This window comes from Bison bison, unplaced genomic scaffold (genome assembly GCF_000754665.1).
Source record: "Bison bison bison isolate TAMUID 2011002044 unplaced genomic scaffold, Bison_UMD1.0 scf7180017864306, whole genome shotgun sequence".
Taxonomy (NCBI): Eukaryota; Metazoa; Chordata; class Mammalia; order Artiodactyla; family Bovidae; genus Bison; species Bison bison.
Genome location: NW_011494878.1, coordinates 1,387,505 through 1,403,240, shown reverse-complemented (window position 1 = coordinate 1,403,240; position 15,736 = coordinate 1,387,505). Strand labels below are relative to the sequence as shown.

At 39.4% G+C, this 15,736-nt stretch overlaps 1 protein-coding gene and 1 long non-coding RNA gene across 4 annotated transcripts in view; one reads left to right on the top strand and one right to left on the bottom strand.

The window, feature by feature from the left end:
* Positions 1-1,226: 1,226 nt before the first annotated feature.
* Positions 1,227-15,736, bottom strand: part of BICC1 (BicC family RNA binding protein 1) — a 351,439-nt gene continuing 336,929 nt past the window's right edge. For all 3 annotated transcript variants that reach the window (XM_010852021.1, XM_010852022.1, XM_010852023.1), the window contains 3 exons: positions 11,872-12,032; positions 9,179-9,278; positions 1,227-3,666 (listed from right to left, as the gene is read on the bottom strand). In XM_010852021.1, coding sequence (XP_010850323.1) covers positions 3,536-3,666; positions 9,179-9,278; positions 11,872-12,032 — 392 coding nt within the window. In that variant the 3' untranslated portion in view covers positions 1,227-3,535. The remainder of the gene's footprint in view (positions 3,667-9,178; positions 9,279-11,871; positions 12,033-15,736) is intronic.
* LOC104997322 lies at positions 3,543-8,199 on the top strand. The gene is made up of 3 exons (XR_826318.1): positions 3,543-3,617; positions 5,369-5,547; positions 7,675-8,199. It is a non-coding gene; the product is annotated as an uncharacterized LOC104997322 (long non-coding RNA).

Below are 15,736 nucleotides of genomic sequence, written 5' to 3'. Positions count from 1 at the left end.
TCTGTCGTCCCCTTCTCCTCCTGCCCCTAATCCCTCCCAGCATCAGAGTCTTTTCCAATGAGTCAACTCTTCGCATCAGGTGGCCAAAGTACTGGAGTTTCAGCTTTAGCATCATTCCTTCCAAAGAACACCCAGGACTGATCTCCTTTAGGATGGACTGGTTGGATCTCCTTGCAGTCCTAGGGACTCTCAAGAGTCTTCTCCAACACCACAGTTCAAAAGCATCAATGCATGGAGGCCTGTGGGGAAGGGTAGGTGTTTCATCCTTCAATCCCTCTTCAACAGTTCCATCTTTCTTCATTTCAAATGTAAGTCTGGTGAGGATAAGGGTTCATGTTTCATTTACTGCTGTTCCTAGAACAGGGCCTGGCACTTAGCCCTCATTTAAGTATTTGTATAATGAAGAATACTTGAATATTGGGTTCACAGTAATATTTCAGTTATCAAAAGAACTATTGTGCTAGAAACAATTTTTAAGAACCACCAGCACAGGTAATTGGGGATAATTCTGGGAGTATAATGGGTGGAGGGCCAGGGTTTCTCTGAGATTTAGACAAATCTAGAATTAATAGTCCAGTATCCATTCTGTTTGAGAGTAAGTTCAGACACAATCTCAGAGCAGGGCAGAATAACCATTCAGTATGCTGGCATAGTCAGTCTCTGAAATGAGAACCTGGGTCAGAAAGCCCAGCTTCACTTTAGTAAGGAGCTCCTTTGCTGATGGATGAGGTTGTCAAAGCAATCATACACTGAAGTCTGTATTTTTAAAAAAGAAGAATGAACAAGAATAAAACCTGTTTCATCATCTTACTCTTTATATATGTACCTATTGGTGAGCACAGAAAAAATGATTGATGATTACTGGTGCTGGATTCTCTGGCTAAAATAAAGTGCCTTCGTTTTTTGCTGAAAATGAGGACTGTCAATGCAAAACAAGAGTATGGACAGTGGATATTTAATTCAACTTGCAGAAATGTCTTTCAATTCTGCTGAGAATAGAAAAGTTAGAAAACAAAGACACATTTCATGTAGCAAGGGCAATACAAAGGGGTTATATAAATTTATTTTTCATATAACAACTGATTAGTTTAGAAAAATTCCCATTTTCAATGTTTAATTCCATCTCTCATTTTAAAAAAAATCACTAAAAGGACAAAAACCCACACAAAAATACAATCTGTATCTGTTCTATATTTACAGATAACCGGTCACTATTAAGGCACAGATCGATTAAAAACATTTATTCAAATAATCCAAATATTTTGTGCATCATATAACACTGACAACATGGTATACTGTAGTGTCATATTCCCTTCATTGCATCGAGAAAGTGAGAAGAGTAATTTCCAGTGTTTTTATTTTTTTTAGCCACTCTATTTAATCTAGGTTTAATTGGGAGAGTTTTCCCTTTGGCATAATATCAAAGCACTGTTCATAAAACCTATATCCACTCAATACTGCAAATTCATTCCATCTTCCTCCTGTTGCAAATGCATGGTGGAGAGTTGGGAAAAGACTCCAAATGACTGTTTTGCGGGGGCCAAGATCTTATTAAAGAAATGATAACATTTAGAGCACTGTATTTTTGCACAGGAAACAAATCTGGAATTCTTATTGTATGCTGAATGTGTGGCATGATGTGTTCATATAGCCGTATATGTCAGGGAACTCCATGTGCTGACCTGCATCCATGCTCCCTGTGTGCAGGATGATTCCGTTCTGTTTGGAAAGGGAACAATTTAGTTCTACATCCATAAGTAGATACAGTTCCTTTTAGAAATGGACATCCCCTTAGTGCTATTATAATTGATAACTTTATGACAGGCCCATTACCTATGCCTTCAAGGTAACCAGTACTTTTTAAGTGAAAATTTTTCTGTGTGCAATATTTCTCTCTTGGTTTTTGTTCTTACTTTAATGATTAGCCAAGTATTTCTTACCCCACATTTGTACGAAAGTCCCCAGTTGTGTGTATGACTCTAACGCTTTCTGGGAGAGCACTCGGCAGTGGTTTATGTCCATGCAGAAGAAAGTCTTGAATACTGAACATAAATAAGGCATTACAGTACAGGGAAGTCACCACATTCCTAATGGGAAAGTTTTCCAACAAATTCATACACTTGGAAATAATATTGCTTTGAAGAAAGAGAGGCACTTAGTGATTGTCTTCATGGATTGAAAACCCTTCATAAATCCACAAAAAGATGTCTGAAAAGACCCAGAAAACAACGTTGCCTGATTTCTTGGACTTTCACAGTATCAAGATTGTTACAATGAGTTTAGCCGCTTACAGAAGTCTTATTTTTCCTCCTTCAGAACTCTGCTGTCTTTATAAACTGTCACCCTAGATGGAGACTTAAATAAAACCTTTCCAGTCTCAAGAAACCCAAGTCTACTTCAAGCAGACTGATATGGTTTTAGGAAAGTCCTATGACCATATGGAGCACAGCTAATGTGTACACAAGGACAGTAATGTATTTTTCCTCCTCATGGCAACAGTGCTGTCTTGTCAGATGATTATTTGTCTTTTTTAAATAAAGTGACAATCTAGGGCTCCAGTTATTGAATGCCGTCCATTCTCTACCATAAATCTCTAGTAGATATCAATTTAATCAGTTATGTACTGTATGCTTATAATATCTAAAAAATAAAAGTTTGATATAAATAAGTGTCCTTTAGTGGCAGTATACTAAAAATAGCCCTTTGCCTTCAGACAACCATTAAAATCACTTTAGCAATAAAGGCAGCAGCTAAATATGATGACTGCAAAGGGTTAATATTGCAAAGTCCATTTGGTCTTTCTTTGCTCGCACCTGTTCCAGTGAACTTGGTTCATTATAAAGTATTTCTAGGATGTTGACATAAATGAACAGAACCGGTCCATAACCAAGGGGAGTCACTTAGGTTTCCCAAAGTCACAGAATACTCTGCACAAAAACTAATAATCCAGTACTATTTCAAATAAAAGTTTAACGCAGTCAGAAAAATGTGACTAAATCTGATTTGTACCAATACATCAGGTGACATAAAAATGAGAGAGAGATAATTTCCACAGGACAAGAAATTAGAAAGTGTAAAGTGCTGAAAGACCTCAATAATTATTTTAAAGCAGTACCAGAAAATTCCACTTTGATTATTAAAAAAAAAAAAAATCCCCAAATACTAAAACAAGCAAACAAAATAACTTCTGTGTTTTCTGGCATCCCAGATGTCAACTCATCCTTCATGTTAAGTAAAAAATCAGTGCATATGTTATATAGGTAAATAAAAAGAAAATAAAGCCCTACCCCCATATTGCAAATTCTGTCCAGTTGCCATTAGGGAAAAAAAGTAATCCACATGTGGCATTTGGTATGATGACATAAGAACATCTTCTCTCTTTTCTTCCTTCTTGGCACAAAGTTCAGGCATGAATAAGATGCTTTGGTCCTGATACCAGACACCCAGAATGCTGAGGACGGTGTGCAGTGAAGGCCGTTCACAGATCTCCTGCATCCAGCTTGACAGCTGGAGGGCACATGCCTGGAGGGCACCGCTACCAGCGGCCACTGACGCTAGCAATGTCCGCGTGATACTGACGGGGTAGCCTCCCACTTGCTCCGCCTTCCAGGAAAGAGGTGCGTGTATTTGGCGGTTCAAAGAGCTTTCTTCGGTTTTTATTTAGTTCTGGAGAGAGAAACAGAGACTTATTAGGAACCCAAGGGAGAAGTTCTAAAGTCTTCAGGACTGGGCAGAAGAGCTCAGAAAATGGTGATGCAGTAGGTTTGGGTGGGGGTGGGGGGGGCGGAGTCCGGTAGGTAGCGAAAGGAAAACCTTTAAGTTGACCATCAAGACATTTTTGAAATGCTCAAAATCAAAAGTCTGATATGAAAGGCAGCATGTGTAGCTGAGAGAACCAAGGACAGCAAATCATTTTACTGCAGTTTAGAAACTCTCTGGGGAATATGTCATTCTCAGAACCCTTTCAAGCCCAAATATACAAAATAGTTTGACCTACCCTAAATGTCCTTTCAGAGGCAAAGGGAGGGGGGCCATCAAAGTTGGTGGAAGGTACATGACAGGATGTACTACCCAGTGACATAGAACATTATTACAGCTCATTAGACTCATCCATGTCAAACAGAGTGATCATTAAATTATTTAAGTCAGACATGAAAAGAGGACCTCGTACCTAAACACGAGACTACTTAAAAAGCGGTGACGTGTTAAGCCACAGCCCAGTGGCTCCACTGACTCACGATGCCTACACTCCTTGAGTCAGAAAGAATTATATGAAGAAATATATCAGTGAGAGGTTTCTTTGAATAAAAAATCAACTTAGTAAAAACAGCAACAGTTAAGGAAATTAATACAATTGAAAACAACCAATACGTGAATCCAGATTTTCAGGGAAAAACTAATAAGATCCTGGAATTTAGTTTTATATAATTTAGTTTTGAACCAGAGTGCTGTTTAGTTTCTTTTCCCAACTAAAAATTATTAATCAGAATAGTGAAAAATTGAAGCAGCCTACCTGTTCAGGACTATACAGTGCCCTGTCCTCCCCTCCATACACACATTCACAAATCCTCAAGTCAACGGACGTAATTATTACTAATGAATACATACAAGTACACAGAATTGTCAGACTAGAAAGCAGTGTTTCTGATAGCCACCAAATGCAGATACAGCTGACCCTTGAATACCGCAGATTTGAAGTGAGTGGGTCTACTTATAGAAGGGTATTTTTCAACAGTAAGTACTACAGTATTACAGGCCGGGTGGAAACTGCAAAGAAACTGTGGATACGAAGGTGACTATAAGCTAGTTACATGAGGATTAACTCTCGTGTGGTTCAAGGGTCAAATGTATCTTCAGATTTATTCTATCTCAAATATACGGATTAAATAGGTCATATGCTTAAAGCTGTTGTCTTTCTCTAGGAGGATGGTGAAGCACCTGATTCAGTACCTTTAATAATCTGCGTAGTACACAGAACTTCTTCAACCATATACACGCACACAACCCCATTCTAAATTCTGAGGTTACAGAAAGCTACGGCTTGCTACAGGAATGCTGGGGATGAGAACAGACTCAAGCAGGTGGCAGGGGGTCTGAGGTGGCCAGGGACAGCCATATGGCCAGATACACTCTTGTCTCCCAAGTTCTTGAAGAGGGACCAGAACCCTTAACATTTCACCCCACTTGCTTTCCAAAATGTAACTGACTGTCTCAGGGGTGATGCAAGAGCAGAGACACGCCGTTCCTGTGCACGTTTAGGTCTTAGGGGAGAAGAGAAACAACAGTGATTTATCACAGCCTACATTCATTGCGTGCTATTTAACTCCTCCTTGAGGGGCAGATAGTATTACTATCCTCAATTTTACAGGTAAGAAAGTTGCGTTTTACAAAGTAACTTGCCCACGTGGCTGTTGGTGACAGAGCTGAAACCCTGCCTGCCTGATGCAAAGGACTCTGCCACAGCTGCTGCGATCCATCCATTGGGCAGAGACCACCTGAGGTATCAGGAGTACAAAGTTGAGAAACTGGTAGTTCCAGGTATGCCAGGTAACAGAGCTTTCCTTCATAATTTATATCTGTACAAAAATTACTTTCTAAATAGAAAAACAAAGCTTCGAAAATAAAGAAGCAAGGAAAATATTACAAGCAATAGACACATGCAGGCATGCATACAGATGGCTACTGTCTCAAGTTCCTACAGAAAGACAGTAGCAGTAACATTCCTATTACATGTATCTCATTTTAAAAACAATATATAAAATCACAATTCAAGACAGAATTGAATATATTTAAAGGCAAACTTATAGCAGAGTTAAAAATAAATGATTCCCCTTAAATACAGCCTGGAAAAGTTTTATCACCTTCAGATAGGAGACTTTCTTTGGCCTCCATTTTCTTTGGGGGCAAGAACCCATGAGTCAGGAGGACATTCATTCCCCCACTACAGAGAAGGAAAAGAAAGGAGTTAGATCAAACACTGTTTTCAGATGCTCATGGAGAATAATTGGGCCATTGAAGACAAAAATTTTTAATAGACATTGAAAACTTCATTCTGAAAAGTCACATCAACTAGATTTTTGAGAGAATAAATGATCATGAAGATTTCAGCCATTCCCTAAAGATGTAATTTCTAAGAGTACATACATAGAGATATTCCAAGTGTGAAGCAGGGAGAGAAACCTTTTAAGAGAGATTATCAAGGATCAAAGTCCTACTGAAGAGACTTTAGTTTTTGTTTTTTAAATTAAAAAGCAAGCTCCCTCTTCTGATTTTTTTCAGTAAGCCTAAGGGATAGTTTGAGAAAATACCAACCTTTTTCTTTGAAATTCCAAGGTTCACACAATCCTGGCAGCTCTCAGGATCTTGTTGCGGATCTGAACAGAGTCACAAACTAAAAGAATAGGTCGGGAAATGTTAGATCTACCTGAGGCTGTGGTGGAAAGCCTGTCAACAGGATGCTACACTTCCTGTCGCATAGTCCCTGTACGCTTAGTTAACCAATCACTACCATACTCAGAGAGAAATCCATGAATCTTCCAAAAATCATGTATTTGGAGGCAAAAATTGTTTTCTCTGACCCATCTCTAGAGGAGAGGAATCTCATCTCCTCCTGTAATATTAAAATATGTGTCTTCTGGCCCAAGATTAAAAGCAAACCAAACCCAGTACTGAAAGAACAACTCAATTATAAGTTAAAAATCTACAAAAATTTTAAAAAGTAATTTGAGCAAACTCTGTATCTAGCCAACCTATGTAACCACAAGACAGATGCTAAGGCCTCCCTGCTACCCTGCGTCTATCTGGAAGTGAAGTGTCCTGAGACTTTAAATGAATGTCTTTGTTATCAGAGGAACTGAATTGGAAAAAGAAGCTTTTCAATGAAGGGTTTCTCAAAAACTTACTCCCTGCAGAGAAAATGATTTACCAGGTTCAAACAAATGCACTCACCAAAATCACCCTTATAATAATCAAACACTTCCTGCTGTACAGAGCATTCATAAGGTATCTTATTCAAAGTTTCTAATTCCCTTTAAAAGCAAGAGGACCTGTGAACCCCACTGAGAGAGGCAGTCTGTAGAAGCAGGATATAACCTCAGTTAGAGCCACACTGAAGACGATGACTGGAGAAATTATTTTTCTTAAATGAGAACTGAAAACCCCTCATGTTTTGCACCCTAGTCCCCCCCACCGCCCACACCAAAACCGACCCAGAATCACCACCAATGTATTCCAGAGTACAAGTACTGATGATCTGCCTGGAATCTATGAAAACATTTAGAGACATCTGCTTGTTGCTGGAAGCTTTACAGTTTGGAATTGGGTTGCTGCACAAAGTAACGACTAAATTTTCATTATACAGTCACAGACATTCCACAGACCTCTAGTGAAAAAGTATAGAGTTCTGAAACATACACTTCTGTGGTATAAATGTGCGGCCCCACAGTATAGACATGGTGATTGAGTTAATAAAGTTCCAAGTAGTATATTAATTTCATTTTCAAATTAATAAAAGAAATATAAAAAATATATGAAGTTAATTTGGGTCCAGAAGTAGCCTTCTGAAACTTAGCTTTCAGGTAAACAAGTTGAAAACTATTCTATTGCCACATATAGTTAAAAAAAAAAAAACAAAGGGGAGTACCCTACTAATGATACATATTGTTAAAATTGTAGGTTATCTTCACTGTGTCTGATGATATACCATACGGAAGGACAGATATTAGAACTGGAAGGTGACCTGACATGATCATATACTCCAGTCTATCTTCATGATTAAGAAACCAAAATCAAAAGAGATCTGGAAACTCACCCAAGGGTGTATGACTTGGAGAGGCAAATCTCGGATCTCCTTATGTGAACAGTGTTCCTTCCACTATAACCAAGCTAATTTTACGAGTGAACAAGAAAAACAGTGGCCGCCCTATGGAGCTCCATCAGTGCAGCTGCTTCAGTACACAGCGGGCATGAAGACTTCTCAGACTGTTATGTACAGAGCTCTATCCATGGAGAGGCCTACCAGGCTGCTCAGTAGCTCAGTTTCTACCCCATTTCAAGACTATTCTGCTTATATCTGCTTCGGATATTAGGTCTGTATGTAAGATTTCCTGTGGGGAGGTCGGTGGGGTTGATCTGCTTCTATAATCCAATGGAAAAGCAATCTGCTGCTAAAATAACATGGAAAAGCACTGAGGCTTTTAATTTCATTTGATGATTTGATTAGCGAATATTGTTTATAAAGAACTTTCACCAGTTGGATGCCACTGCTGGCCTCAAAGGCATAGCCTGCAAATTTGGTGTTTTGAAAAAGCAACATAATTTTCTCATCACACCTAACATTTGGCTTCTGCCCTTGCTGTCTCTTTTTAAGAGACTGGCACACATATAAAATTGGCATTCATGAACTTAATCAGAAAATCTTCCATAACCTTGTTTTGTTGCCTCCCAAATTTCTTCCTCATGTTTCTCTGAACACCTTTTTGAGGTACACTGTTATGACTCTTGGCTTACACTCATAGGACTCTTGGCCATTCCTTTCACATGAGAGGTACCTAGTAAACATGCACAGCATTTTCTTATACACAGAACACGCGAAAGATGAACAAAGGCAGTGGTCTGGGAGACAGACCTTCACACTTTCCTTCATTCTGTGACTGCTTTCAGGATACTACCCTCTTCTGTGACTCGCAAATTCTGTTAAAGCTTTGGGGAAAGTTAAAAAGCATTAAGACAAGAAATACTGCCAGGTTCCAGCTGTACTGAAGAACATTTTCTTTCTCTCTGCTGCAATGATCTCAGCTGCTCTACAAGGACACGTGTATTTAAAGCATGACAGCCAATCCAGAATAATTACTCATGAACCCAATGATTAGCACTTAACACAACTGCAACACAGAGATTCAAACTGCTCCTCCATCCCCATGTTCTGCAAAGGGAAATTCTGGTTAGATCTCTCGAAAGAGATCTGTTTTCAGGGATGACACTAGTCAAGGCAGGTTTTCAGGCAGTGCCTTGGTGAAGGGGTGGGGGTACCCTCAGCATCTGTTACACTGTTAGTGGAAAAACACTCTGAAACCACAACCACAAAGCTGCCAGGTAGGAAGCAGAACCAGCCCCACTGGCTGAGACCATGGCAGAGAGTCTCCAGGTTTAAGATATAAAGAAGAACAGTTATATTCACCTGAGATCGCAAGCAGCATTTTCCTTCTGGCACCAAAAGTCGTGATTCCCAGCTCCTTCAGATCCTGATCTGTGAGAGTGAGGAATGTCTGAAGATCGATCTGTGGGTGAACAAGTAAATCTATGGTCAATATAGTAAGTGCTTAGTTCTTCCTTGGTATAAGTTCAACCAACTGCTATACTTATTATGCTTTGCCGGCTTCCAAAGAACAATGGTCGTGGTACAGCCACCACCGAAGGGACAACAGTTAGGTCATAAAGGTGGTCAAATGAAACCGATGATTCTAGCAGAAGACTCTGTATACTTAGTCTTACTGCAACACACTTAGGTCTTAGCATCCTGGAAGCCAAAGCAAAAAGGGAAAAAGAAATGGCACAGTTTTTCATGCCCTGATAAAGAATATATACCCGTCCAGAAGAGAGAAAACATTTCTTAGTTTTAGATTCTGACTCAGGTAAGTATATCTCCATTAAAAGGGACTGAATAATACCATATAGTGTATCTCTAAGTGTGCTCTACATAAAAATGAGAGCAGAATTCACAGTGTAACTCAGACCCATGATTCCCTTGGCTCAGTCCAGCTGACCATCTCTGAGAGTGGCATATATGAAGTATTCCAAGAGACAGTATAATTGTACTTCCTGGCATCGGCAAAAATGTGTGGAGGGAACCACCCCAATAATCCCATCCTGCCTTGAAAACCACTAGAGGGGCAGAAAGGCAATGGGCTCTGAAGCCAGAGAGGCTTGGGTTCAAGTTCTGATTCTGCAATTACTCGTTGTGGGCACTCAGGGTTGATGATACCTCACAGGGTTGTTCGGGGCATTAAACATGATCCTAGATATAATGAAGTGTGTTCGCTAAAGGGGTAAAATAGTCAGCAGCTATGGTTAGCAATAATGTATTCAGACGTATCAGCTATGAAAGTTGCTAATCTTCATCCTGCTTACAATATATTAAATCTCACATGGTTACTTAATGGGGGATTCCTGTTAAGTCATATCTGTATATGAGAAAATATCCTATATGAAGAGAACAGTACCAAATTTCAACACACCTGAAACTAGTAAAATACACTTTTTATTCATATTATATAGCAATTAATTTGAAATTTTGTTTTGATTTTGAAGGTTACATCCAGATCTTGAAAATCCCTTTCATTTATCATTTGCAACAGGTCTGGAGATATTTTTTTTTAGCAATTCTATCCAGTGAAGACACTTACAGGGATCCTCAAACTCTTTTTAAAGGGCCAGAGAATAACTAGTTTAGGCTCACCAGGCCAATACTGTCTCTGTTGCAAGTACTCAAACTCCATTGATTTAGCTCAAAAGCAATCATGGGCAATATGAAGTCACTGAGTTGGTATGGCTGTGTTCCAACAAAATTTTATTTACAAAATTAGGCAGCAGGTTGCAGTTTGCCAGTATGACATTATGTTTTCTTCCTTTTGGAAGTAACTAGATAGCAAGCACCCATATTAAATTAATTTATGTGCATCTTCAAATAGGAAATACAGATTAAAAACAAACCCAGGATATCACCAAATACCATCTAGTTACTTATTTCTAAAACCTGATGTGCATGAACAAGTTAAAACTCCTCAGCTTTGAGCTTCTCAATTAGCCACCTGCATCCAACCAGCAAGACTAAGTAAATAAATGCAGCTCTTTAGTGCACAGATGATGAACGTGTTATTCAACTTAGAAAATCTTTGGCTACATGAATACTAATCTAGATTTAGAAAAAAGGAAACAAAATAGTTGTCCTAAAGTCCCAAAATACACATGACAACATTTGGGGAGTGTGAAAAGAACAAAAAAGTTCAGCAATTAAACTTAAATTATGGACAATACATTAAATTTATGCTATAAAGTGCCTAATAAAAATCATAGATTCTTTGACTAATGCATGCCAGGGAATTACTGGCATGTGCTCTTCCCATGAAGTAAAGCCAACTAGCATGAAACTTGGATGATGTCAGGATTTGGAAAATAGATACATTTAGAGAACTATTCTCTGAATAGTTTCTGGTGCCTTGATAACATGACAACATGATTAGAAAGAACCATGCTTAGGGGGTCTTCTCCTTATGCCAGTGCATCATGGCCATGGCTGATCAGTTTGACCAAAATCCATGGTAGAGATGTTTCAGGAGACATCTTAGTTCTGTCTCAGTTCAGACAAAACCCAAACAGTAAATTAATAAGTTAACATCTATAAAAAGCACATTATATTCTATGAGATCACTCTTCCGTAATATAATTAGGATGGTGTCAAAAAATAACTATGGTTATTTATTTCAGATGCTATTAACTTTTAAGTGCCACAAATAAAGATAACAATGATGAAAGGACAAAATCTTCTTAAATATAGAGTTGCTGCCAACCTTTAGGAAAGTACGAGTCAGAAGTTAATGTGAATCACAACACTCATCAGGTCTTTTAGCTCAAACTGGCGAAGGATAGCTGTGTGTGTTTCTGCAAGCACAATTTCCTCTATTTCTGCCATCCTGTGTTTACCAGTTGCACTAAATAAACTAGAAATGACAATTTTCTTGGCAAAAACAAGCTATGAGACTTGAATAAATGCTCTGTGAAAGCACAGTCATAGGTCAATGAGGGATTTCCTTCTAGAAGTCATCATACATACAACCAAGACAAAGACGCCTGGGAAAATAAATACCGACTGACCTCTTGTTGCTGGAAGACGTCTGTGTATTTGCCCAGGCCCAGTTTGCTGAAGAGCTCAGGGAGGTCAGAGCCTTTGAAAGAGCTGCTCAGGTTGCAGCCGTTGCTTCCTGTCAGCGAGGAAATGCAGTCCATGTAATTGCTGCTGCTGAGATAGTGTTCCGCTGAAGGCAGAGCAGAGACAGGCGTGAAGTGGGAATGCCCAGAGAGAAGACGGTTTAATTAAAAGTTTTAATCACTCAAATATTTCAGATTCATTGTTTTGGGCTGAATAGAGCAGTTGCTACAGAAACACAGCAAATCCTTTACTGAAACATTGGCTTTTCATTAAGGAAATGCTGGTTATTGCTTTCAGGGAGGCTCTTGCCATTTAAAATGGTACACTTGGGAGACAGCAATTCAGCAACAATGTCTCTGTAGTTAATAATCATTAATCATATTCTCCCTCAGCATTCAGAAACATTTGCTCTTTATAATTGATTTGATGTGAATTAAATGAGGAATTGGAAGGAAGATCCCTAGGACACAATAAAGGTAAGGAAAGTTACGGGCTCCTCTTGCATGCAGGCTGGGCCTCTGTATCCACACTTGTGCTTTCCTATGGTCAAAGAAATTCTGTGATATTACCACATATAAATCCCATTTCCCTCCAACATAACTGGGCAATGAGTTCCTGAAATAGAGTGCTCCAAAATGAAGAGGAACATGTGAAATGAAAAGAATGATGCTGGAGTTCCTGCGTTTAACTTACAACAAACATACCCACCTCTTAGGGGAAATTCTAAGACATTTCAAACTTTGCCTGGATTCTCCTCCTGATCTGGCGGGTAAAGATTTCTACGTATTGTCTGTGGTTCTCAGACCCAATGGCATGCACAGTTGGGTGACAGACTAGTGAGCCATACCAAGTATTTGACCAGATACCCACAGAGCGTGCAAGGGCAGCTTTGGAGAATCTAGCAGAGCTGTGCAGCCATTCCTATCCCTCTAATCAACAATTAACTCTCCTCCCTTTGGGAATTCTACCAAAGATGCTGCTTTGGCAAGGATTCCCAGAGAGATGAGGGCAGAGGACACTCACCGAGCTAATAAGATCCATCTAATCTCCTCTAGGATCAATGCATTCACCAAATCTAAGAATGTTCTGTATGGCCACTCATCATTTTCTCTGGTTGTTTTCATCTCCTGGCTCAGAAGTCCTAGACAGGTCTCAAGTGGAAGGAATTTCTTCATAAGGTTTCTCTTTCTTTTAAAAACAGATGTTTTATCTCTTTGGGGAAGAATATGTAGGGGAAAGGATCTAGGACCAAAGTGAAGAGGCCCTGAGCCCTGGAACACTCCACCAATTGAAGGTAAGACCCCAGAATCACTAAAAAGACTGAGGAGTAATGACCAGTGAGGTAGTGGTTCAAAGCTGATACAAAACAGAGTATGATGATTGCACTGGAGTGACTCCTGGACTTGACAAAACGGAAGCAGGCTGGCTGACCATACAACTTGCTGTCCCAATGATAAATTTACTCTCTTTAAGGGGAAAAAAGGCAACCTCAATGTCCATCAACAGAGGAATGGATAAACAAAATGTGGTACATATATACAATGGAATATTACTCAGCCACAAAAAGGAACAAAATTGGATCATATATAAAGATACTGATGGACCTAGAGACTATCATTTTGAGTGAAGTAAGTCAGAAGAACAAATATCATATATATTAATGCATATATGTGGAATCTAAAACAATGGTACAGATGATCTTTTTTGCAAAACAGAAATAGAGACACAGATGTAGAGAACAAATGTATGGACACCGAGGAAGGAGTGGAGGGTGATGGGATGAACTGGGAGATTGGGACTGACATACATACAGTATTGATACTATGTATAAAATAGATAATTAATGAGAGTCCACTATACAGGTCAGTAAACTTTACTCAGTGGTCTGTGGCAACCTAAATTAGAGGAAATTCCCCAAAAGAGGAAATATATGTATATGTATCACTGATTCACTGTGCTCTACAGCTGAAACTAACACAACATTGTAAAGCAACTGCACTCCAATAAAAAATTTTTAAAAACGAGAATAACAGTGGAACAGTTGGTATAACAGGGATTCCCAGAGAAAACCTATATATTCGTGACTTTGAAAAGGGGGTCAAGAAAATTACCTAAAACTTTTTTGATCAGTACAGTAGTCATTGGCAACTTGTGGCAATCGAGCACCTGAAATCTGCTAGTGGAAACTTAAAATTTTTCTGTAAATGTGAAATAACACACCATATTTTAAAGACTTAGTACAAAAATGACATCTTAGAAAGCAGGGAACTAAAATGGATAGGAATGGGTGAATTTAATTCAGATGACCATTATGTCTACTACTCTGGGCAAGAATCCTTACAAGAAAGGGAGTAGCCATCATAGTCAACAAAAGAGTTGGAAACACAGTACTTGGGTGCAATCTCAAAAATGACAGAATGATCTCAGTTCATTTCCAAGGCAAACTATTCAACATCACAGTAATCCAAGCCTATGCCCAACCACAGATGCCGAAGCAGCTGAAGTTGACCGATTTTACGAAGACCTACAAGATCTTCCAGAAGTAGCAGCAAAAAGAAATGTCCTTTTCATCACAGGGGACTAGATGATGGTCTAGACTAGATCACCCGGAACAACAGCAAGTTTGGCCTTGGTGTGCAAAATGAAGCAGGGCAAGGGCTAACACTTCTGTCAAGAGAACGCACTGGTCATAGCAAACACCAATTTCCAACAACCCAAGAGACGACTCTACCCATGGACATCACCAGATGGTCAACACTGAAATCAGACCGACTATGTTCTTTGCAGCCAAATATGGAGGAGCTCTATACAGTCAGCATAAACAAGACTTGGATCTGACCGTGGCTCAGATCATGAGCTCCTTATTGCAAAATTCAGGCTTCAACTGAAGAAAGTAGGGAAAATGACTAAGACATTCAGGTATGACCTAAATCAAATCCCTTATGATTATACAGTGGAGGTTACAAATAGATTCAAGGGATTATATCTGGTAGACTGAGCGCCTAAAGAACTATGGATGGAGGTTCGTAACATCGTATAGGAGGCAGTGACCAAAGTCCTCCCAAAGGAAAAAAAGGAAGAAGGCAAAGTGGTTGTCTGAGTAGGCTTTAAAAATAGCTGAACAAAGAAGAGAAGCAAAGGGCAAAGGTTAAAGGGAAAAATATACCCAATTGAATGCACAGTTTCAGAGAATAGCAAGGAGAGATAAGAAGGCCTTCTTAAAGGAACAATGCAAAGAAGTAGAGGAAAAAGTAGAGTGGGAAAGTCTAGAGATCTCTTCAAGAAAACTGGAGACATCATGGGAATATTTCATGCATGGATGGGCAGGATAAATGACAGAAATGATGAGGACCTAATAGAAGCAGAAGAAATTAAGAAGAGGTGGCAAGAAAGCACAGAACTATACAGAAAAGGTGGGATAACTATACAAAAACGTGGGATAACCACTATGGTGTGGTCACTCACCTAGAGCCAGACATCCTAGAGTGGGAAATCAAGTGGGCCATGGGAAGCACTACTCAAACAAAACTAACAGAGGTGACAGAATTCTAACTGAGCTATGTAAAATCCTCAACCAGACGATGCTGGGAACATGCTGCACTCATTATGTCAGCAAACTGGAAAACTCAGCAGTGGCCACAGGACTGGAAAAGGTCAGTTTTCATTCCAATCCCAAAGAAAGGCAATGCCAAAGAATGTTCAAACTACTGTACAGTTCAGTTCAGTCACTCAGTCGTGTCCCACTCTTCGCGACCCCATGAATCGCAGCACACCAGGCCGCCCTGTCCATCACCAACTCCCGGAGTTCAT